The sequence below is a fragment of the Mollisia scopiformis genome (assembly GCF_001500285.1).
Source record: "Mollisia scopiformis unplaced genomic scaffold LY89scaffold_14, whole genome shotgun sequence".
Classification (NCBI taxonomy): Eukaryota; Fungi; Ascomycota; class Leotiomycetes; order Helotiales; family Mollisiaceae; genus Mollisia; species Mollisia scopiformis.
In genome coordinates, this window is record NW_017263594.1 from 1,321,383 (window position 1) to 1,343,631 (window position 22,249).

General features: G+C 47.9%; 8 protein-coding genes across 8 annotated transcripts; 3 read left to right on the top strand and 5 right to left on the bottom strand.

Moving 5' to 3' along the window:
• The first annotated feature begins 215 nt into the window (after positions 1 to 215).
• On the top strand, positions 216 to 2,057 carry LY89DRAFT_685924 (Lem3/Cdc50). Its single transcript, XM_018215172.1, has 5 exons — positions 216 to 363; positions 432 to 468; positions 521 to 617; positions 663 to 1,446; positions 1,494 to 2,057. Exons 1-5 carry the CDS (start codon positions 261 to 263, stop codon positions 1,766 to 1,768), a joined length of 1,296 nt encoding a protein of 431 aa, XP_018070441.1. The 5' UTR covers positions 216 to 260; the 3' UTR covers positions 1,769 to 2,057.
• Positions 2,058 to 2,206: 149 nt separating this feature from the next.
• LY89DRAFT_618861 (transcription elongation complex subunit) lies at positions 2,207 to 5,925 on the bottom strand. Its single transcript, XM_018210853.1, has 6 exons — positions 5,679 to 5,925; positions 5,538 to 5,622; positions 5,360 to 5,481; positions 5,145 to 5,300; positions 3,645 to 5,097; positions 2,207 to 3,594 (listed from the first exon to the last, which is right to left on the bottom strand). Exons 1-6 carry the CDS (start codon positions 5,853 to 5,855, stop codon positions 2,495 to 2,497), a joined length of 3,093 nt encoding a protein of 1,030 aa, XP_018070442.1. The 5' UTR covers positions 5,856 to 5,925; the 3' UTR covers positions 2,207 to 2,494.
• Positions 5,926 to 7,507: 1,582 nt separating this feature from the next.
• LY89DRAFT_685926 (uncharacterized protein) lies at positions 7,508 to 9,781 on the bottom strand. Its single transcript, XM_018215173.1, has 4 exons — positions 9,643 to 9,781; positions 8,465 to 9,589; positions 7,861 to 8,416; positions 7,508 to 7,811 (listed from the first exon to the last, which is right to left on the bottom strand). The coding sequence occupies exons 1-4, from the start codon at positions 9,675 to 9,677 to the stop codon at positions 7,800 to 7,802; spliced, it is 1,728 nt and encodes a 575-aa protein (XP_018070443.1). The 5' UTR covers positions 9,678 to 9,781; the 3' UTR covers positions 7,508 to 7,799.
• A 302-nt stretch (positions 9,782 to 10,083) lies between these two features.
• Positions 10,084 to 13,791, bottom strand: LY89DRAFT_708085 (cysteine proteinase). Its single transcript, XM_018217660.1, has 5 exons — positions 12,784 to 13,791; positions 11,923 to 12,735; positions 11,769 to 11,875; positions 11,561 to 11,723; positions 10,084 to 11,510 (listed from the first exon to the last, which is right to left on the bottom strand). Exons 1-5 carry the CDS (start codon positions 13,318 to 13,320, stop codon positions 10,443 to 10,445), a joined length of 2,688 nt encoding a protein of 895 aa, XP_018070444.1. The 5' UTR covers positions 13,321 to 13,791; the 3' UTR covers positions 10,084 to 10,442.
• Positions 13,792 to 14,088: 297 nt separating this feature from the next.
• LY89DRAFT_685928 (uncharacterized protein) lies at positions 14,089 to 17,120 on the top strand. The gene is made up of 4 exons (XM_018215174.1): positions 14,089 to 14,695; positions 14,742 to 14,911; positions 14,990 to 15,040; positions 15,209 to 17,120. Exons 1-4 carry the CDS (start codon positions 14,450 to 14,452, stop codon positions 16,935 to 16,937), a joined length of 2,196 nt encoding a protein of 731 aa, XP_018070445.1. The 5' UTR covers positions 14,089 to 14,449; the 3' UTR covers positions 16,938 to 17,120.
• A 3-nt stretch (positions 17,121 to 17,123) lies between these two features.
• LY89DRAFT_103097 (WD40 repeat-like protein) lies at positions 17,124 to 18,632 on the bottom strand. The gene has a single exon (XM_018205023.1). It carries the CDS (start codon positions 18,468 to 18,470, stop codon positions 17,196 to 17,198), a length of 1,275 nt encoding a protein of 424 aa, XP_018070446.1. The 5' UTR covers positions 18,471 to 18,632; the 3' UTR covers positions 17,124 to 17,195.
• Positions 18,633 to 18,807: 175 nt separating this feature from the next.
• Positions 18,808 to 20,253, bottom strand: LY89DRAFT_708087 (uncharacterized protein). The gene is made up of 3 exons (XM_018217661.1): positions 19,885 to 20,253; positions 19,621 to 19,835; positions 18,808 to 19,570 (listed from the first exon to the last, which is right to left on the bottom strand). Exons 1-3 carry the CDS (start codon positions 20,014 to 20,016, stop codon positions 18,868 to 18,870), a joined length of 1,050 nt encoding a protein of 349 aa, XP_018070447.1. The 5' UTR covers positions 20,017 to 20,253; the 3' UTR covers positions 18,808 to 18,867.
• A 376-nt stretch (positions 20,254 to 20,629) lies between these two features.
• Positions 20,630 to 22,217, top strand: LY89DRAFT_735234 (uncharacterized protein; the record flags this gene model as incomplete). The annotated part of the gene is made up of 4 exons (XM_018219989.1): positions 20,630 to 20,636; positions 20,802 to 21,247; positions 21,300 to 21,434; positions 21,480 to 22,217. 4 exons carry the CDS (start codon positions 20,630 to 20,632, stop codon positions 22,215 to 22,217), a joined length of 1,326 nt encoding a protein of 441 aa, XP_018070448.1.
• Between the last annotated feature and the right edge of the window lie 32 nt (positions 22,218 to 22,249).

Consider the following 22,249-nt stretch of genomic DNA (forward strand, 5'->3'; position numbering starts at 1 on the left):
AAATGCTCATTTCAAAGAAAACAATACGCACATGTGCTTAACGGAGCATTCATGAGGAATCAACATTCGGTGCTGACTGATCGTGTTTGAGGCTGAAAGATATTTCGGTCTGTGGCTGTGCAGAAAAGGAAGCTAAGATTTACGGCATCAGCGGCACCTCATCGCGACAACGACCCCGAATCTCCTTCAACCTCACAACAACACAATAACGAGCTCCAAGTCCGGATAGAGCCGGTCCATGATCTCGGAATCACTACAGTATGGCGGATGAACAACCAGCGATGGTCCACGAGGACTCCATCAACTCGCAGGACCCCAATCAACACGGCGAGAATACGAAGACGAAGAGTAGGAGGCCAGCGAGTGAGCATTCCCCCAAACGGCCTTGGAGGATCGAGATAGATGGCTGACGATTGTATTTTCATCCGCAGACACTGCTTTTCGACAGCAGCGATTAAAAGCATGGCAGTGAGTTGCACCAGTCAACCCCGCGCATCTCGAGCTGACCGAGTGCACTCAGACCGATCCTCACCCCCAAAACTGTCCTCCCGCTGTTCTTTGCCATAGGTATTATATTCGCGCCAATTGGAGGCGGATTGCTTTATGCTAGTGCACAAGTCAGTATTCATAATGAGGAGAGACGGGTTGCTGACAGGTTCCAGGTGCAAGAGATCATATTGGATTATACGAAGTGCTATACCGAGGCGCCAGACTATCCAGCGACAGCTCCTATGCCCTCAAATCTTGTCCATCTCTCATTCAACAAGAACTCTTCGAATCAATTCCAGGCCGATCCTCCATCTTGGACGAAGAAGACCATTAACTACACCTACCATGAAGGCGTTGTGGTTCCGACTGTGCAATGCACCCTCAATTTCTCCATTCCGAACGACATGAAACCTCCGGTGCTCTTCTACTACCGCCTCACAAACTTCTACCAGAATCACAGACGTTATGCGAAGTCCTTCAACAACGACCAGTTATCCGGGAAAGCCGTGTCTGCAAGCAGTATTGATGGAAGCGATTGCACACCTCTTACAACCACTGAAGTTGATGGTGTCAAAGTGCCTTATTACCCTTGTGGTCTTGCAGCCAACTCTCAGTTCAACGACACATTCTATAGCCCTGTCCTTTTGAACGTTCCAGGTGGATCTTCCAGCGACAACAGAACCTATGTTATGCAAAACAACACCGATATTTCGTGGAGCAGCGATAAGGCGTTGTATGGCGAGAGTAAATACAACTGGTCCCAAGTTGCTGTCCCACCAAACTGGGTCGTCAGATATCCAAATGGCTACAGTACGGATTATCACCCAAATCTTGTGGATGACGAAGCTTTCCAAGTCTGGATGCGTCTTGCTGGTCTCCCCACTTTCAGCAAGTTGGCGCAGAGGAACGATGACGATATTATGGTAGCTGGAACCTATACCGTCGACATCAACCACAGTGAGCTTTCTAACCTCTCTTTTGTCGTCTGCTCTAACACGAAGCAGATTTCAATGTCACAGAATATGGTGGCACAAAGTCAATCATCATCTCCACTCGTACCGTGATGGGAGGAAAGAATCCTTTCTTAGGCATTGCATACGTTGTCGTAGGCGGCATTTGCATTGTCCTTGGAGCTCTCTTCACTGTCACGCATCTCATCAAGCCAAGGAAATTGGGCGATCATACCTATCTCAGTTGGAACAACGAGGGTCCAAGCACGGCGACAACGAGTGGAAGAGATGGCGGAATGGGACTTGGCGGTGAAGGCAGTCATGCTTAGATAGCAAACTGATAGGAGAGGAACCAATTTGAAAAGGGCTTGGCTGAGCGGCAAAGATGAGAGCACATGAAGAGAAGAGTAGCTGTATAATATGCAATCATGAGGTTTTCCTTTTTGTCCGTGGTCTCGGGTTTCATTGTTTGATAGGGAGGCAAAGCGGTTTCTGGCGCGTTGTGGTCTTCCTCTTACACCTGCTAAATGCGAGGTTGGATTGGAGGATCTGGGTCTGATATTTCTCGGTACTTAGAATTGAATGAATGATGCGTCGTCCTTGTATTTTTTCTTTGTGGTGATGTGATTCGGCTGACCTGGCAGAGTTCTCCACGTTTATTCAATGATTGTAACGGATTGTGGTCAAGGCTCATGTTGCAGAATGACTACACAAAATCCAATCTAGCAAAAAATCACCACTTTGTGAGAAAGAACAGTATTTTCTATGGTCGTCATTTATTATTATGGATGCGTATGAGATGAAACGCAATACGGAAAGTATTTGCATGCTCATAATAAACCACTGCTTGCCACCGAGAAAAAACTCAAAATCAACGTAACCCATTTTGCTCATCCCATACGCCATGCATCGGATCTGGAGCCCTGCCCCCCTCACGAACCTCAAAGTCAAATCTTACAGTTGCCGTGAAAGCAGAGCAAACCTTGGCATTCTCCCTCCCATACGCATATATTCATCTTCTAGACCTTGTTCGCTTTGAAATCGGAGAAGTTCACTCAATGCTTTCTCTTCTTCTTTGGTGCTTCATCTTCATCTTCCAAACCGCTCTCCCTATCCTTTCGCTTGGCCTTCTTCTCAAGCTCGTCCCAGTCCTCGCCACTGGCATCGTCGTCGCTACCCTCTTCACTGGCATCAGCAGAAGCATTGCTGTCGAAATCGCTGTCGTCTTCGCTCGACTCTTCTGAGGCGGCAAGTTCGCTATCGCTCATCTCGAAGGCACTCTCCTCGCTCTCCGCCTCGTTGTCCTCGTCATCAGTCTCAGTCTGCAAGAATGACCAACCGCCGTCAACGAAGAACTGATGAGTATCTGCTGTTACAGTCTTCATGATTGTGGGCCAGTTCAAATTTAAGGGGCCGTCAGAGAACGGGATGTTGACGGAGTCCAGCCATTCCTTGACATTTTCGAGAGACTCGACGGGAATGGTGTTGATGTGATACGGTTGACGGTGGAAGTCCTTGAAAACGAAGACCATATCGAAGTTTTTGAGACCAAATTGGACACGCTCGAGATGTGCAATTTCAATGTCCTCGAGAGTGATAACCATGAATGGCGGCTCGGTGAGTTGAACCAAGCAATCCGTTGAAGGTTGACAGAAGACACTGGACCGGAATGGCACACCACTGAAGCCAAGCTCTCGAAATGGAACGTCGACATCTACATTCTCATTCTTGCCAGCTTCAGCAATCTTCTCGGCAAATGCCTTGAATTCTCGGTCCAAAGCAGCTCGACGTCTGCGCTCTTCTTGTTCTTGCTCGAACTCTTCCTCGTCACCGTATCTGTATCTTCGCTTCCTGTTTCCAGTCTCGTCGAATTGGATGTCTGTAGCTTCACGGTAGAATTGAACATCCTTAGTCTTCTTCTTTCCGATCAAAATTGGATCCTTGAGGTGGACATGAATAATGACGATCAGTTCATGTTGACATGGTTGGAAGAAGAGATGCTTGACGTTGCTAAAGAGGATGTCGACTCGGTGTTGCGTATTGAGAGGTGATTGATACCGGAGACCATTCTGATGGATCTCCACCTTTCCTGGCACTCGCTTCCCATCCATAGCAGGGCGGATAAATACATTATCCATGACAGCCGGTCGACGGTCTAGGGAAGTTTGTTAGTCAAAAGCACTGGTCATTGAAGAAACTACTCACTTCGAATCTCCACCAATTTGTCCTGCTCAACAACGTCTTCCATCTCCTTCTTCTCTTGCTCTCGCTTGACGGCATCCTTCTTCATATTACCGATCTGATTAGAGATTTCTTGAAGGCGGTCTCCGTCATGAGATCTGAACGTCAAGCTTCGTACGAAGTGTGCAGAAGCATCTTCGAATGGCTGATCATCCTTTCGGCCAACACCCTGGCCAGGCGATAGGAAGTTGATTCGGAGGTAGGCAAACTCTCCCTCGTCACTCTTGCTCGCATTCTTGATGGTCTGAATGTGAAATGGGACTGGCCGACCCATGATAGGAAGGACCACAGTGGCATTCTTCTGGTCCACAACAATAGCCAGATCTCTGACCTTATTGGGAAATTGGTTGTCGCGCTTGTATGACTCGAAGCGCTTGAACTTCTTGACAGCCGTGGCATTCGAATCACCTGTAGCCTCAGAGAATCGTTCGAGGCCTTCCTCTTGCTTTTTCTTGGCCAATTCCTTTTGGTGCTCACGTCTCTTCGCCTCAGCACCTTCATCGCTCTGAGTTGTTCGCTCGGCACGCAACTTGGTCTTGGTGATGTTCTTCGCGGCTACAGCGCCCACAGAAGAATCCTTTTTGTTGGCCTTTTTTGGTGTTGGTTCATGCTCCTCATCGTCTTTGAAGAAAAATGAAGTTGCATCCAAGTCCGAGGGAGCATCGCCTGTGAATACCACTGATTCGTTGGGAGAAACGCGGACAGTATCTGAAAGAACCATAGAATATGTTTTGCTCTTCTTGTCTTGAGGGTTCGGGTTTTCAATGTCACTGAAGCCGGTTGTGACGCAAAGAGTCATTCCATCTTTCAAAGACCGAGTGCTTTTGCCATTGAGGATCAAAGTGCTATCGCGAGTTTCGATACCAACACCGGCGCCAACGTTCTTGAGGAAATGCTTCTCGAGCTCGGGCTTTCGAGTTCTGATCATTTGTAGGGCTTTGGCGTAGATATCCTTGACGTTAGCGCCATCTCGGATCTCCTTCATCACAAGACCATGAACCTGGAGGAGCAACTTGTAATTACTCTCTTGCGACTTATTGGGATCGACCAAGTAGGTTCGTGCAATCAAAGAGCAGTATGACTTGTACCGAAGGCCCATCGAAGCGATGATGATCCCAGCATGCAACAATTCGTCGTCAACCTGAGCAGTCATCTTGAGGTCAAATTTGCCACCACTCTGAATGATCGGGCCGTGAGTCCAGTCGAGCTGTGAAGGGTCGAAATCTGAAGGCATCTTCTGCTTATTGGGCAACTCGACGGTGTTCCAGAATTTGGTATTGTCCAACTGACCATCAACCTTGTTCGCCAGAGCACTGTGTTTGACCTTCTTCTCTTCATCCAAAACATTTGACATTTCCTCGAGGAAGAACGGGTTCATCAAGGCGATGCAGGCCTTCGAGGCATTTCGCATTGCTCTCTGCGTACGGTTAGCAGCATGCCATGTACATCAAGAGACCTACCTACCAATTCATTCTCATCTTTGACCGCCAAGGCAGCCGCAGACAATGCCGGGGCGATATCTACCTCCTCGACTTCCTTGGAGATGTTGCTGTAGACCTTCTTCCATTCATCGATGAAGGGGCCACTCGAAGTATCTTTTGGCAATATACCAACTTTCTTCTACAAAATCAGGCCCATTAGCAAATGCTCGTCCTCGATCTGGATTTCACATCACTCACGCCTGCCGCCTTGATATGATTGTTGATATCAACGAACAGCTTCTCGTTGGCCTCGTTATCCTTGCCTCGGACCAGAACATGTAGAGGTATCTTTCCGCCCTTGAGATGCTCCAGGTGCTTTGCTAGATGATGTCAGCCATGGTGCCTTGATTCCATCTCACCCGAGAGCAGTGCATACCCTTCTTTGCGGTTGTGACAATATAGAGCCCATCGAGGGTGAAGAGGAAGAGGGTAGCAGGAAACTCGTAACCAAGCAACCAGAACTATTCTACTAGTTAGCTCTCATGTCCCAGGACAATGCGCCTTTGTGGCAACATACATGAATCGCATTATTCTTTTGAAATTGCGCTGCTTCCTCGGTCTTGCCCATCAGCACCACGATGGAGGAGGCTCCGTTGAAGAGCGTGTCACCACTTCGTTTGTCGGTCTTCCATGCCGATACGAAGCGCGATAATCGCTCTTGGAAGAGGTTTTTGTCGATTTTGATCTCTGCCATGATCGTTGAGGATTGTTGGTGATGGCAGAGGGTGTTTTTGAAGGTGGGGAAGTAGAGGTTGATCGAGAGGAGACGCGATGCGTATAAATTTCGCGCTGAGAGGTTTCTAGGTAGATTTCGCGCTAACGGAGGATCTTATCGCCGACGTCTTCAAGGGGCAAATAAACGAGGACGACATCATCGGTGAATTCACCTTTGTCAACTCAAGGGTTCGAATTCGATTTTGTTACAACCGGCTTGGTGATTCATGGTACGGTATAGATCAGAACTTCAATTTTCTAGTGACTTTTATCCCCTTTCGCAGCACAAATTGTCTAGGCTACAGCTCCCTTGGTGTAAAGTCGAGAACATTGCATCCTGTATCAACTTCATAATTGTGCGCAATTTAATGAGTTATTCCATTGGCTACTGGTACTTTAAAGGGTGGTTGTATCTCTAGCTACCAAGTCTCTTCCTCCTACTCAACCTCATGTGGTCCTGTTTATTCGCATATCAAGGACCTGGCATTCGAAATCCTCCACTTTCATCTTATGCAATCGTCTTCAAAGCTTCCAATCAACTTATCTACTTGTAGGCATGACTGCGCATGGAACATGTGTTCGAAAAAGGCCAGCGAGAAACGAGGATTCAAATTCGTGTTCTGGATATCTTTCTCCAACCAACGTCTTTTCCTCCGCACTTCCAGTGCTGAATACGAGATCAAAATCCTTTACATCTGCAGGACATTCTTAATCTCCTATGATAGCAGTATAAAGGTTCTAGTCTCTTTCCCCGAAGACTAGTACGAGCCTGATGCCTGTGAAGCCTGAGAACTCTGCTTTCTTCCTTTGCACATCTGGTGGAACCTTCATCGATGCTACTCTTCAACTTAGTATATTCGTCGATCATTCATATAGAACAAATCCATCTGAACTAAATCCGCAGTTCTTCGTCGTCCAAATCAAGGCGCTGTCGCTCAAGCCAAAATATCTTCAACTTTGCTAGACCGAGATTGCCCTAATTGTCCTACTCGCATGTTCAACTTGAAATTGAGAATTGCAAGTTTAGCATCTTTCAGACCCCTTCAAGAGTCGGTCAAAGCTTACATTAATCACTCGTTCCAAACCCTGGGATACAACGACATGCAATTCAGCGGTGCGGATAAATTGTCAAAGAAAAATCGGTATCCAGCAAGAGTCACTCGACTTTACATTTCTGAAGCTAATTGCCCAGATAATTGATCGAGGTCGATGAGAATAGCTTCCGACCAAACCATCATTAACAGAAAACTTCCTCCACGAGCAGAACTCGGCTGGTGCCGCCTTGTTTGGAGAGTTACATTCTTGAGACTTCGAGATTCTGCAGAAAGAAATTCACTCCAATTGTCCACGATAGCTCAACAAGGCCTTGACCCAACAACTACCTATCAATGGAACTTCCAACATGAGGCTGAGTACTCCTATTGGTTCCCAGCTTCGAGATGATATCTTCGCCCTTTGTGACTTTGTCGAGTTTTAAATCTCAACTAGGCACGACGATGCGAACTTCGTTGCAAAGCGGCTCTCGTTGAGAGCGTATGCAGATGGCTCGTCCAAATACTGATTTTTGTGATTTCCATGAAGCTTTCTTCACGCCAGTGATATCAAAACTTCCAAAATGGCAAATTAAAGTGAGGCATTAGGTATGTATTACGATTCATTATAGGTAGCGCATCATGCATGATACGGTCGGTACTGTACACAAGAAAACCTCCCCTTCCCGTTCCGCCCACTCAACTATGCAAGACACCGGTAATGCTACAACCATGCCATTTTCCCAGCACTGAACCTTATACAACATATTCTACTCGTCTATCATCCTAAAGACGACTGACTATCCAGACAACAGGCAAACTCCGAACCTGTACAGCTCCACCGCGGATCGACCATCACTTATGTCCAACTTCGAGCAAGGTACAAACTAGGATTAAAATACATACTGCAATGCATTAGTAAGTAGGTTTGGCAGTGGGAAGAAGGTTAGTTACCGGAATGAAAAGGTACGGAACCATCTTCTCATACTCGGTCCACGCCTCACCATACTTCAATCTACACTTTTGAATATCTCTGTATGCACGATGAACGATCATGCAAGCAAAGAATACTGGGTAGAACCAGGGAAATGGACTGTTGAACCCAGTGATTAACCCCCAGGTGAATGCAAAGAAGAAATCACAAGTGTAATGAATCTTTCTCGCCTTTCCGTACCACCCATCGGCCAGAATGCAATCGCCGGTCTTGGTATTGATCGTGCGAGGGTTCTTGATTTCTTGCCACGGAAGCTGAGGGAACGATTTCCGGGGCACGAGGGTTCCTCTTTCAGCAGCACGGAAACGGTTCTTTTGAGAGTTGGTGGTATCCCAGACCCAGTAGACGAAGAGGTAAGATCCAAAGAGAGTGACTAGGAAGGGAATACGGAATGGGTAGTCGGTAATGCTGTCAAGGTGGTTGGCGAGGTAAATTGTGCAGTGGCAGTAACTCAATGGGACACCGGCAAGGTTCCAGAAGATCAACATGAAGCCCCATTTCTCGAAATACATGTCCCTAGTCATGATTAGCTGCTGTACCATTCATGTATTTTCTTAGGCTTACCAGGTGGTGATAATTAGCTCTTCGCCCTTGGAGCATGCGTTCGCGTACAAGAAGTGAGCCATGACAACAAACCAAACTTCTCCAGAGACGTATCCATATTGCTCGTATTGTCTGGCAGCGGTGGCACAGGAGAGTCCAAGTAGGATGTACCATGGAAGACGAACTTCGAAGAACATCTTGAAATCCAGAATACCGAACATGCGTGGATTTAACTCGGCACCCATGAAAAAATCATACAGAGGGTATCCCGTCATGCGATGTTGCTTCCCTCGAAGTAGGGCAGAGAAGTAGGCCACGATTGAGACACCAAAGCCAGAAATGATTGCCACGGACATGATGGGCCCAAACTCGTCGATCAAAGTGTAAAGAGGAAAGACTCCAGTGCAGTGCAAGCCAGCCATGAGCGCGATAGTCGTATAGAATGACCAAACCCCGGAGCAGTAGTACTTCAATTGCTTTCCTCCCTCATGTGGCAATGGCTTTCCGTACCCATAGACTCCTGGAAGCAAGCAATAGAAAGCGCCCTCGAGAATAAGGTATCCCCAGTAAATCTCCCACGCGAACAAGCTCGGGAAAGCGAAATTGTAGACCAAGTTACCACAATGTTTCACAAACTCGAGGAACGTTTCTCCATGTGTAGGCGTAGGGAATTTTCCATCATAAAACGTGGCTCCGATCCACATGTAGTACATGAGGGTAGGAAAGCCAATCATCATGCAGGTTACACCAATCGAACCTCCAAAGTCGAAATGGCCGGAGTAGTCAATCTTCGGATCCTTCCCAGGCTCCCAACCTTCCACCACTTTCCGAGCTTCTGCGACAGGGACATCCTTTGGGCTCATGGTACCGTATCCATTTCCATTGACCGCTCCTCCATCTGTGTAGCCATTGGCATGTCCATTGGTAGCCACCTCCTCATCGGCGTGCCCATTTGTGAGTACCTCCTTCACCATACTGACTTTCCGGCTCGAGGCTCGTCGAGATGCGGTTTTAGTGGTGGAGGTGTCGGTGGCAGAGGAGGAATCGTCACCGTCTTCTTCCGCGAACTGCGACTTGCGGCGATTATAGGCCTTTCGGGCACCTGCAGTACCAGGAGTTGGGACGTAACCAAGATGTTCCGTCTTCCTATGGGGGCATCAGCACGGTTTAGAGTCAATTGGAGGATCTGATTGTGTTACTTGGGAGTTTGGCGCAGAGAATATCTTTCAGACATTGTGGTTAAGGAGCGAAAGCAAAGAAGCAATTATAGGTGAACAATCTGAAGGAGTGGAAGTGTACAGGCTTTGAATCAAATGTACATGGCGGTGCATCCAGCGCAGCAACTCTTCTGGCTTGTACTCTTGCGAAGTGAGGCGGATCAGTGTGAGGTGTGTCTCCGTCGGTCGCTCGTTCGCTCTCCTTTGTTGTGTTTTGACTTTTCCTGGCGCGAAAACCACATCGGAGATTAGCCGGTAGTCGCGTTTTCGTTACTAACCAGCGCCGCCCATTAAGTCAGCGTGTGATAGGAGGTTACAATGGGTGTAAATCTCCGTGTAGATCAAAATTAGCTGAAACCAGATCTGGATAGTTCAAAGCAGTGCACAAACTTCACAGTCTTCACACAGATGCATCATCCATTCCTTTCAATTTGATGTTGTCACTTTTATTAGCTCATCCAGTCGCAGCATAGTGGCGGACCCTCATGGTCACTTTATTATACATCAAACAGCTTGCCACCCAGATGCCCATTTTAGACACCCGTCTTTCCTTTGCGCCGTTGCGCTCATGCTCTAGAATGATGTGGAAGGAGATCAAGTGTACAAGAATTTCCGGCATCACCTTTTGTCCAATACAGACATAGACACAGAGGATGCCGAAGATTCCAAAGTCTCATGCCAGAAGCACGAATCCCCTAGATCCCATGAAGCATAGGAATATCATCATGCAAACAACCACGCTCCTTGTTCTCTCATGCAAACCATCCAACATAGCGGTGACTTCAGATCTTCTGGTAGAATAGAAGGTACGCGACCTTGTTATCCTTCACCGAAAACTTGTCCGTCTTGGCTTTTGGTGTGGACGAACCATTAACCACACTCGACCACTTCTTGCCAGATCCACCAGTTGCCTTCTTCCACCCATCCTCCTCGCCTTCATCCTCAACACCTTCGATGGCTGCAAATCCATTACCCGAAGTACCATCTTTCTTATGAGCTTCCAAAGCGGCAGCAAGAACCTTGGGGTCTTCTTCACTACCACCCTCGGCTACTTCCTCGCTTCTCACTCGTCGAATGACAGTGTCATCGAGTCTGATCCATTCTTTGCCATCCTGACGTCTGACATCAACAGTGTAGTGACCACCGCTAGCATTCTTGCCGTGATGATAGACAACAGCAATCAGGCGGTATTTGGGCAGACCACTGTGAGCATAGGTACCTCTCTTTTGCCGAGGGAATACCTCCTTTGGGATCTCCAATTCAAGTGGGTAGCCAACCTTCTTCCAAATCTTTTGAGTCCCACCAGCGTTATCGTACTGGAAGCGCTTCAGGTGAAGGATAAGGACCGGTGGCAGGGTTTCAATGAAGACTTGCTTCATGGCGGTCACATTGGGACCTTTAGGAGATTTGAAGTCGCCGTGTAATGCTTCAGAGCGGGTCAAGCCCTTCAACGCATCAATGATGTTATTGACATTTGTCGCACCAATGTCAAGTTGTAGAGGTTGATATGGCTCAAGGGTGACGGAGTCTTTCAGGCCAGGAACTCTAAGCTCGGATCTCAGGTTGCCACCAAAGATCTTTGTGATTGGTGATCCGGTGGTAATGGTACCGGAAGACCGTGTGACTGCGGCCTTTTGCTTTGGCCCAACCTCCAGCCACCCATTCTCCTTGCCAGAAACAGAACCTTGGACGCTACCATGTTCACTGATTGGAGATGACGGGCCATTCTGCGGTGTTGCAACGGCAGAGGTCGCAGTAGATGAGCTGTTTCGCATCACCTGCACGCACTCATCATGGAGCCCTTCAAGCAAGAACCCAAGAAACTCCTCTGCATCTTGTTGGTGGCCACGCTGATAATCATTTAGCAGGACTACTTTAAATTTTTGGCTGCGAGACTTACTCTCATAGATGAGAATCGTGGCAGGCGGTTGATAACGTTGTACACGAAGTCGGGGGTGAATGACTCCCCGTATTGCTCCAATTCTCCTTCTTTCAGACGGAGCTTTAACTGATCAACGTTCCCAGCGTAGTCAATAATCGGAAATTCACGCATGAACAAGATCCTAAAAGTGTTAGAACAAGTCCGAGCTTGAAAAATGAGATCTTACATGGCATCGATCAATGGAGTTTCACTTTTGAAGCTGTATGCCGCGCGCTTGCTAACTTGATCGAGGAAACTATAAAAAGGGGTGCAGAATATAAGGACTTGAAGAACCTGCGATGGGTTAGAAATGAATGGGATGCAATTAGAGGATAACTTACTGAATTCATATAACACATATTGCCTGTATTAACCAAACCTCGAGGCTCAATAAAGGCAATTTTAGAGTCACTCGATACAGCATTGAATGATCGTAGCGCGTCTCCCAAAGACTCGGAATTAGGCTTGCCCAGACCAGAAGCAGCAGTCGCCGCGCCAGACTCGCTCGAAGCGGTGGATGTAGCAGTGGCAGGATTGAAGAGACCAGTCCAAAGCTTTGGGGTGGTCCATGCTTTGGGCGTCGGTGTAGCTTCCGTCGACTCTTCCACTTCTCCTTGCTCGGATTTTTGTGTGATTGCTTCATCGTTGCCATTCGTGCTCGGAGTCGTAGCTTGTATTGACTGTGCTTGTTGTTCATCCGCAGACTTTCCTGAAACTTTCCTACTCGTATCGCGTGGGATAGTCTTTGGGAGTGCGGGGACAATAGGCACGACTGGCTTGGGTACGCGCTGCTTGGGCATAGTTGCGATTGGTGTTGCGTCTCCGGCAGCAAGTGTGTTTGTTTGGTTCGAAGATGAAGGTGTGGTTGGGGCTGTAGAATCGATGTCTTCAGAAGGAGGTTGGCTGGTGGTAGGAGTCTCTGGGCGAGGAACAGTTTCAACGACTGGCTCGTCTGTAACCGTATTTTCTTGCGCACTAGTGACTTCCTGAGCAACCTCAACTTCGGCGTGCTTGTCCATCTCTGCTTCATTGTCTATCCCTTGTGAGATGTTCGGTAATTCGACGGGCTCGGCCATGATCTGGGGGACGGCTTTTCGCTTTCTTCTTGCTTTCCTCGCGGGCCAAGAAAGGTCTGGTCTTGAAAACCATGGCAACTAGTTTCTGTTAGCTGACATCTATTAATGGCTGGGCATTCAACCTACAGGAGCTCTGAAAGGCGGTTGTGGTGGTTCTTCTCGGGGAGGTGAGGACGGTGGCATGCTGCTGAGAGCGGGTTGTGGTGCTACCGGTGGAGTTGTAGGTGTGGCAGGGACAGGAACTGTATGCGAAGATTGTGTAGAAGATGGAGCTTGTGGTACAGGTGCAGGTGTTCGGTAATCAGAGGAGACTATCGGAGATGCTTGTGGTTGGGAGAATGATTGTGGTCTCTGCGGCATTGAAGGTGGAGGATAGTGTGGCATCTGCGGTGGGGGAGACCGGACATATGGCTGAGGAGGAGGATGGTATGGCACATATTGCTGAGGAAGGGGAGCATTGTGTTGGTAATGTTGTGGAAGAGGAACATTGGGTTGTGGGTAAAAGCTGGCGGCGTATGGCTGCATATAGCTGTTGTACATCTGCTGCGGATACTGATGATGCTGCTGCTGTTGTTGCTGCTGCTGATGCTGATTATAGGGTCTTCGTCGTCCTATGTCTGGTGGCATGCCTTGCCCTGCCGGCAGATGACGGCCATTCATCATGCCGGCGTGGGTGATTCTGCTTGCAAACCGACCGCGTTCAGGGTCGAAGGTTGAAGCGTCGTTGCGCGTCTCGGAGATCAAGCCTGTGTGAGCGCTGAACGGATTGATGGGACCTTTGGACAGTCAGCGCATCAGGAATTGGCGTCTTGATATCGCCGCGAGTGTTTGTTAGGGGATTCGCAGGTGGATGTGGAGGTTTGGAGGTGTCGCATGAGCAGTTGCAGTTGGATGTGTGGTTGTCGATAAATTCCACCAAAATTATGGAATCGGGAAGAGGGTGACTGAAATTGAGCCGATGAAGAATTGCGCCAGCGCCCAAACGAGGTTAGGAGTCCGGGGCAGCAAAGGAAGGAAGACAAAACCCCAAATGTTCCCATGCACCGTAAAACAGAAAAAAGATCAATGCCAAACAATGATGCACATTGATGGATGAGACTTATTGGAAGTCACGCTCTGCATTGAAAGCTGTAGAATATTATTTGTTGTTATGATTATGATTATGATGCAGTGGTGGTTGTAGTGGCCGTTCTAATTATCCAGCTCCAGCCAGTGCAGCCTACCTACCTACAGCTTGCAGCTCTTCTTTTCTAGGTATCAAACGAAACAGCCTCTTTTTGGTGCTCGATGACATAATACCAAAGCAGAGCAGAGAAGCACAGGCCGCATTGCATTCTGGCTGCACATGTGGTCTCTATGGTTGCCGTATCCATACTGCAGCTTGGCCTCTCTCTCTCTCTCTCTATTGTCTCTCTCCACATGATCCCGCCCCGCACCTCATCAAAGCAAAGCTGTGACTCCCCCCACTACCTTTCTCAGCGCCTCTGGCGTCTGTCAACATCAACAACTTCCTCTCGATTCCATTTCATTTGTGGCGGGTGGTTATTTTATTCTTCATGGTGGCGATTGTCCGACTCGTTCTGGAACATTAGACAACTACTGTGTCAGTCTATCCGGAACACCACCAGATTCGAAAGCAGCACGGTTCTCTATCGCGTTCTCCTTCCGCGCTCTCCATTGACTCAAGTCCCAAGCAAACTCGACGATCCCAACTCGAGACGCATCTTAGGAGAGCTTTGTCGTCTCTTTCTCTGCAGACCTCATAGAAGCAGGAGAAGGGCGGTTGACGACAATGACTTCTGCTCCTCCAACTTCGGTAATCACTGGGGGCAAATATCTCAACACATCCTCCTCCCACTCTCCCGTACAGCAGCAACAGAGTCAGGTTACCTCTCCAAGCTTCGAATTCGGCTCTCGACGCTCTGCCAGTAGCTCAAGCCAACCCAACGCGTCCCCAAGAAACAATCAGGGTCAGCGGAAACAGCACAAGAATTCAAGGAGACCAAGACTTGCGACTGAAGATGCGATGGCGGAATCCGTGAGCTTGATCCCTCTTTGAGTGATCTTGCAACTAATAAATATAGGGGGTCATGAGGAATGCGAACAGTCGCCGAGGTCAGACCTCAATCACCCATCTCATGAACTTCTCCCTCCCTCCTCGACCCCAAGATTACCGGAACACAATGCAACGCGGCACTCGGAGGGGCAATATCTATGGTATTGGATCCGGTCACCACTCGAGTGATAAGGCGAGGTATGAATATCATGATGTGCTCTTTCAATGTCACAGAGTTGGACTAGTTGAAGAGTAGGATTTAGCTGACGTTTTCAGGTATATCCATGCGAATTACAGATTCATTGTGAAGCCCTATGGAGAATACAAGTAAGTTGGATTGAGCTCCCACCAGCTCCACAAGATTCTGCTCCTTCCTAGCTGTTCGTAAGCATGATATTGCTTGTGGCTCTATTCATAAATTAGCTCGCGGAAGCACATTACTCCAGATATTCCCCTCTATTCTTCCAATGGATGACTACTTACTTCCAACCACAGGACTCAAGCCGTTGATGCTGACCAACCCCTCGATTGGAATGACGTGTTGCAGATTCTTGCCTCTTCCGTCTCACAAAATGCCTCTTGTCCAATATGTCTCTCTCATCCAGTTGCCCCGCGAATGGCCAAATGTGGTCACATCTTCTGCCTCCCTTGTTTAATTCGGTATATGCACTCTACAGACGATACCAACCCAGTTCCTGAGAAGAAGGCGCGCTGGAAGAAGTGCCCGATCTGCTGGGACTCGGTGTACATGTCGGAAACCAGACCAGTGAGGTGGTATACTGGACAAGAAAGCGCTCCGCCTCGGGAAGGCGACGATGTTGTGCTGAGACTTGTCATGCGCCAACCGGGGAGCACGCTCGCACTGCCACGAGATGGCGCTGATGTGCTCGGAAAGAATGAGCATTTACCGTGGTATTTTGCGGCAGAGGTGACAGATTATGCACGGATTATGAAGGGCAGCGAAGAATATATGACAGAGCAATATGATGCAGAAATCGCGGATCTACATCGACAAGAGAACGAGGATGAGCTTATGTTTGGCGAAGAACCAGAGTGGACGAGAAAAGCTGTCAATGCTGTTCAAGAGGCGAAGGATAAAATGAAGGGAATTGGCGATCCTCCAGCTGCTGCTAAACAACCAGCAGAGAAACCCATCAAGAGGCAGCCAATTCAATTCACCACGATGAGCGAAGATGCCCCAGAGATGTATTTCATTCAGAACGCCTCCAAATCGGGTCTGGGCATCTCGAACGAGCGTGTTTCGACGAATGTCATTGGCGAAGGCAAGACTGAAGGGTCACAGTCTCAAACACCTCAGGCCAGCGACCCAAAGCCAATTCCTTCTCATCCCAAGTCTCACACTCCACGCCATATACAAAACGAAGGACATCACCCCGATGCTCCATACTTCTTCTACCAGGCACTTTTACACTATTATCTTGCACCGCTCGACATCCGAATTCTGAAATCAGCCTTCGGCAGCTTTGCTTCTTTCCCTTCAACTCTTCTACCACGTGTTGAGCGCGTGTCGACTGGGCATATCATGGACGATGACCTTCGCAGAAGAACTAAATACCTTTCGCATCTGCCTTATGGATGTGAAGTTGGCTTTCTTGAATGCAATTGGACAGATGTTGTTGTCCCTGAGATTTTGGAACAATTCAAAGAGGAGATCGAGAAGAGAAGAAAGCGAAATAGGGAGAAGGAGACTCGAGAAGAGCGGGATCGGGTTCGTGCTGAGAAAGCTGAGGATGATGCCCGATGGGCAATGGCGAGACGGAGACGACCTAGTATTCCATCGGAGAACTTCTCTGGCGACGACTTCCACCCTTTGGCTCCTTCTTCTTTAGATGCCAGTAATGCTTCCCCTCCATGGGGTGCCAGGCAAGGTTCGTCGTTCGCCACCCTTGCGTCGCCCTCCACCAGTCCCAGTGCTCCAAAGACAGTCTGGGGTACTGCAGCATTGGTTTCGGCACCGTCTCCTGAAGTCCGACCTCAAATGGCACCTGATGTTGATGACGGATGGCTACACTCTTGGGAGCAAGAACTGCTTGCCGAGAATGAAGCGCTTGTCGCACAAGTCCAAGCGGCCTCTCTTCATGGTCAGGGAAGTGCCAACGGACAGGCGGTGGAGAGTGATGTCCGCCCGAGCGGTGGACAAGGAAAGAAGAAGAAAGCGAAGAAGATCACGCTGATGAGTACTACTGCTAGAAGAGCAGCTTGATTTAATTTGCATTGCATAGAGCGACTGGCCCGGCACGGAGTTGGCGGTTCTTTGTAGATACTTGACTACAAATTCAATATTCCAGGAAGTCTAGAATATCTGAGGCTATGGCCAGCTGAGATCATGAATACTATAAGATTGCCGATCGGTACTTGTCAATAATCTCGAATTTTATGCCCGTCAATATATGTTCTGAGGGCAGTCCCCTGATTAAGTTGACAATTGGTGAAACATAGCTACTCCCATGACAGACTATGCCTACTTCTCTGGGATTTTCCACATCCTGAAAGCTCCATCTTGGTCTCTACTCCCAATCAAGCCTTTCCTTTCTAACAAGACGACTGTATTAAACCAAGCTCCACGTCTCCATTTGTCTTCTTTTCCAGCTGCCCATTTCCACTTCATATTGGTCTCAAAATCATACATCTGTAAGCTGCCATCACTAGGGGTCCAAGAAATTCTATTTCCGTTGTCGAGCCACTTGATCTCGGTCACCTCTTTCAACCATCTTGACCCTCCAATTTCGGCTCCAAGTTGCCAAACTTGAATCAAAGTCATAGCTTTGGTTTCGTGGACCATCAATCTTCCGTCTGCAGACCCGATCGCAAGTTTCGTGCCATCGGGAGAATTAGAAATGACTCGCTCCCATCCAACCTTTCCCGCAAGTGCGATGGGGAAAGACTGAGGATCGTCTATTCTCCACATAAGTGCTCTGTGGGCCCCAGTTGTAACCGCCAAGTTGACTCCTTCTGGGTCAAAAGCGCATGCCCAATTTTGAGCACCTGTAGGCCCATAGTCCCTGATGAATTTTCCATCTTCGCCCGACCACAGTTTCATGTACCTATCCCAAGCAGCTGAAGCAATAAATTTATCATCTGGGCTGAAGCCTGTCCACATAATTGAATCCGTGTGGCCTGTCATTCGAAACTTCTCTTTCCCTGTCTGCACGTCCAGTGCAACAATAGCAAGATGACTGCCCCATTCATCCGTGGTGGTGGCCAGTAAAAGAAGAGTTTTGCAATCACTGCTGAAAACCGAAGGGGCGAAAGTTGGCAAGTAACCCTCCACCACAATTTTCTTGTCCGGATCAATTTCTCTGCAGTCCTGGTCTAGGAGCCAGATCTTGACATTTGTGGCTCTTCCATACTGATCGCCGTATTGACAGGCAAGTACATAAGTATCCTCGCTTGGCTTCCTGGCAAATTCGATACTCTTGATCGGTCCGTCGCCAGTTTTTAGCACAGACGCCAGCTTGTACCCATCAACCTCGAAGATTACGAGAGTGTCATCGATTGCAATAGCAAAGTATTTTTCGTCCGATGTTGCCGATACGGAAGTAACACTCTTCTCTTCTCCAGAGGAAAACTTCCATTGTTCATGGCCCCAAGCTACAGGATGACCTGGTGCCCATTCTGCAGGGCTATCACCTTTCTTGAAGTCGGACTCGAGATTGTCTCTTAGATCTCTCCTCCCGTGTTCCTCGGTGACATCGGATCTCTTCGCGAGTTGTGTTGCGCCAAGTAAGACCTTCATGTTCACCAATCGTTACCCTTTTTCGTGTTAACGAAAACAAGGTTCTGTACGGACTATTCAACAAGACACAACGCTGATTTGAAAATCAGTCAGAATTGAATTGCATTTCGAAATTTAGTAGATTGTGTCGTTCATAGCATAGATTTCTTGGCTCCTTCTAGGCAGCAGAATGAAGAGTAAAGGAAGTCAGCAGTCAGCCTGTAGATCTTTTGCTCCCTCTCGCTTAAAAGGGGGAAGCGAAAATGGCGGGGTCAAGCGGGGTAATACGAGGCGATGCACTTGAGATAATATCAGACTCTTTGTGTGACAACCGCCTTCCTTCTTGTATAAAATTCGCGTTGTATCTAAAAATTCCTCCATTGAGAACCAAAGAGGGCTAAGTTCGTTGTATTTTATATCACAACTTCTCCTTCAGAAAAGCTGTTAATATAGCATGCCCTGTGCCCGTCATCTCACATCTCTCCGCACCAAACAACATGAACGCATGAGGAGCCCCTTCCACAAATTTCACTGTTGCTTCGCCATCTGCAAGCTGCCATTGGAAACTCATCAACACTGTATCATCCAAGGTCGCATCTTGCGTGCCCGACAGAAACAGAGCGGGAGGCAACTTCACTTCCTTCTTCGTCTCTCCGTTCTTCACCATCTGTGAGCCCGGAATCTGGAGAAAGGGATGATAGATAGGTGAAATGGAAGGATTTCGTCGTTGTTCTGGTGTCCTGCCACTCAGATGAGCATCACCAAAACGCTTCACGTTTTCTGAACTCATGACAAGCGGGTTGGTCCATGTCCGAGCACTTGGCAACAAAGACCAGTCGTACAGCCCGTAAATCATGATAGCAGCAGACAGTGCAAAGTCGGGCTTGTGTTCGAGAAGATGGAGTACTGTCAGCGCAGTGAGAGTAGCGCCAGCTGATTCGCCTCCAACGAACTTGAGTGGACCGCCATACTCTTGCTCCGCGTGATCAACTATATGTTCAGCTACATCGTAGACGTCTTCGGATCCAGCTGGGAACGGATTCTCAGGGGCGAGTCGATACTCTGGTGAGATGACAGCAAGTTTCGTATCCTTGGCAATGATATCCAGAAGATCATCGAACCTGGAACCGTGAGCGATAACCTGGGTGAAAAAAGATGACTTGTCACTTACCAATCACAATGTCCCAGGACATGCCCACCTCCATGAAAGTAGAGAAATACCCCTTCCGGCTTCTTATTCTCGGGAAGTACAAGACGACACTTAATGGGGCGACCAGGCTCCATGGAAGGAATCGCAATGTCATTGCCATGAGGTGATCTATACGTTGGTGCCGGCCATCCAGTCTTTCCTCCATCTTGAAGATCTCGATATGCCTGCGCGCCGATCTAGGACTGAAGTGAGTAAACATTCAGCATTTTTATTTGAATACCTTACCTCCCACCATTTTGGCTCTCCAGGTTTTTTTGAACCTACGTTGAGAAGGTATGTGTTGATAGCTTGAGTATTTAGTGGGATGTTCTCTTTCTTAAACTTGGATATATCAAGGGTAAGATCGGATATTGGCATTGTCGAAGTTCTTATTGTAGAAGAAATGTGAAGAGAATACGAAATTTGTTTATATAGCTCTCTCAATGCCCGGAGCGATGTTTATACCATTTTATATCTCGTCCCCAATAGTCGAGCCGGATAAAATAGGTGGGACACACATGCGTACGGAATGATAGTCTAGCCGTGCCCGCCGTTGTGCCTGAATGACCTTTTGACATTTCCGAAACAAGACATATGACTATTTTCAACTTGAAGATGCTCTGCTTTGTTTTGGCGGCTCAGCTCCTACGACTAGTGATAAATATATATGAGTCCTGACACACGTGACAACAATTTCTCTGATTGGCCGTGACGGACTTCTGGTTCAAATATGGTTAAGCCTTTCCCCCTTTTCTCGCTTCGGATTTTGCATTAACCCCGCTCGTGTGAGACGAGTGCCATTTGGTACATTATTCATCAGAATTCTATTTATCACTCCACGCAAACCCATTCAAGACTCAAAATCCGATCGAGCCTCTCACGGAGCCGAGGAAATGCTTGTCCAATCAAGGTCAAAATCATGTGCTACATGCCAAACTCGAAAAATAAAGGTCTTTGCTTGCCCCACTTTGAAATACTTTCGGTTCTAAGAATGTTCAGTGTGATAAAGCTCAGCCAGCTTGCTCTCAATGTAATAGAGATGGATGGGATTGTCCAGGTTACGTAAAGATATGGAAAAGACGAGAAAAGACTGCCACAATTCAGCAATGTGAGCGAGGGTCTCAAAGAAAAGCCTCATTAATTCTGACATTCTGAAATTTTAGACGAGCAACAATGGCTTCCAACCTCGGAGCTTAAAGAAAAACTTTCAACACCTCGCAATACTCGCATCGTTATCAACCATGAAGGACACTCAAAGGTGTCTCTTACCCGTACTCACCAGACCACTCTCGACCCAGCTACCCAGCTCTCCAAAGAAGTAATCGCACATCTGGAGGACTCAAAGCCAGCAGGAATACATATCAGAAACCTAGGCTATTTCTTTGACTTCATACCTTCTCGACTAGGGTTGAGCAAAGCACTTGATGATTCAGTAAGATGTATTCTGACAGCATACACGGCCTTGCTCCGACGAGACGCAGTGGTGCTGAGGCAGGATCGTGAAGAGTATTATCAAGCTGTGAAAAGTTTGAGGATTGCCTGTGCGGATGAGAAAGAGGCGTTGAGTGACGAGACGCTTTGTGCTGCTGTGTTGCTTTCTTGGTATGAGGTATGTGTTGCACACCTTTTCGGGACTGTTGAGAAAGAACTGATATTGGAAGGTATTGGCTGATAATCTGGATGAATCTTGGTTCACTCATATCAGTGGTACGTCTCATATCATCAAGCTTCGAGGTCCAGCACGCCACCGCTCGGGATTTGGATTGGCACTACTCAAAGCCCAAGAAGGTCTTATAGTAAGTCTTTCCAGACCAGATATGGAATATGCTGACATCAACTAGTCCGGTGAAGCAATGGCGACCTTCCAACCTTGTTTCCTGGACGATCCTGCATGGTGCGAAATCCTCGATGACCAGAACATGGTCGTAGGTCTGCCACAGACAGCACCACTTACCGTCTCGAACAAGATTCTCGCTCAACTATCCACCCTGCTACTTGAGGCGAGGAAGCTGCACAATCTAAGCCAGAAAGGAATTCGAGAGATCATCAAGCAGCTTTGGGGATTGAGGCGGACGATTAAGACAGCACTGGATCAAGTCACGGAAATGGCAGAGAAAGACGAGGAAGAATTTGCGCCAATCATATGCTGCAAGGATAGCATATATCTCATCCTCCTCGATACAACGATACTCAAAGTTCTTGGATTCTCCGACAGTAAAGATCCTCAACTCCCAGAGACTGTGCAAGAACTACAGGATCTTTCTCTACCTCCACAGACTTTCACGGACGTCGAACTATTCAAGCAAGCAATAGACAGCCAGATCTATCAGAACTTCAACACGTTTCTCTCCAATCTAGCACTTGCTAGCAAAGTAACGCCATTCATCATGAGGAAGATGGCATTTATGTGCAGAATCATGTGCGTTGAGAGGGGAAAACGAGAAGAAAATCCTCATCCCATATGGGCACGGTATAAGAGAGCGATCTCAGGAGTCAACGAGCCGGACTGGCTTTCGAGGATCATTGCTTCCTTCAAGCCTATACTACCACCCGCAAACAAATCGTCGGGTTATCAGTGATCTTCACATCCTCGAACATGTACATCGCTTCC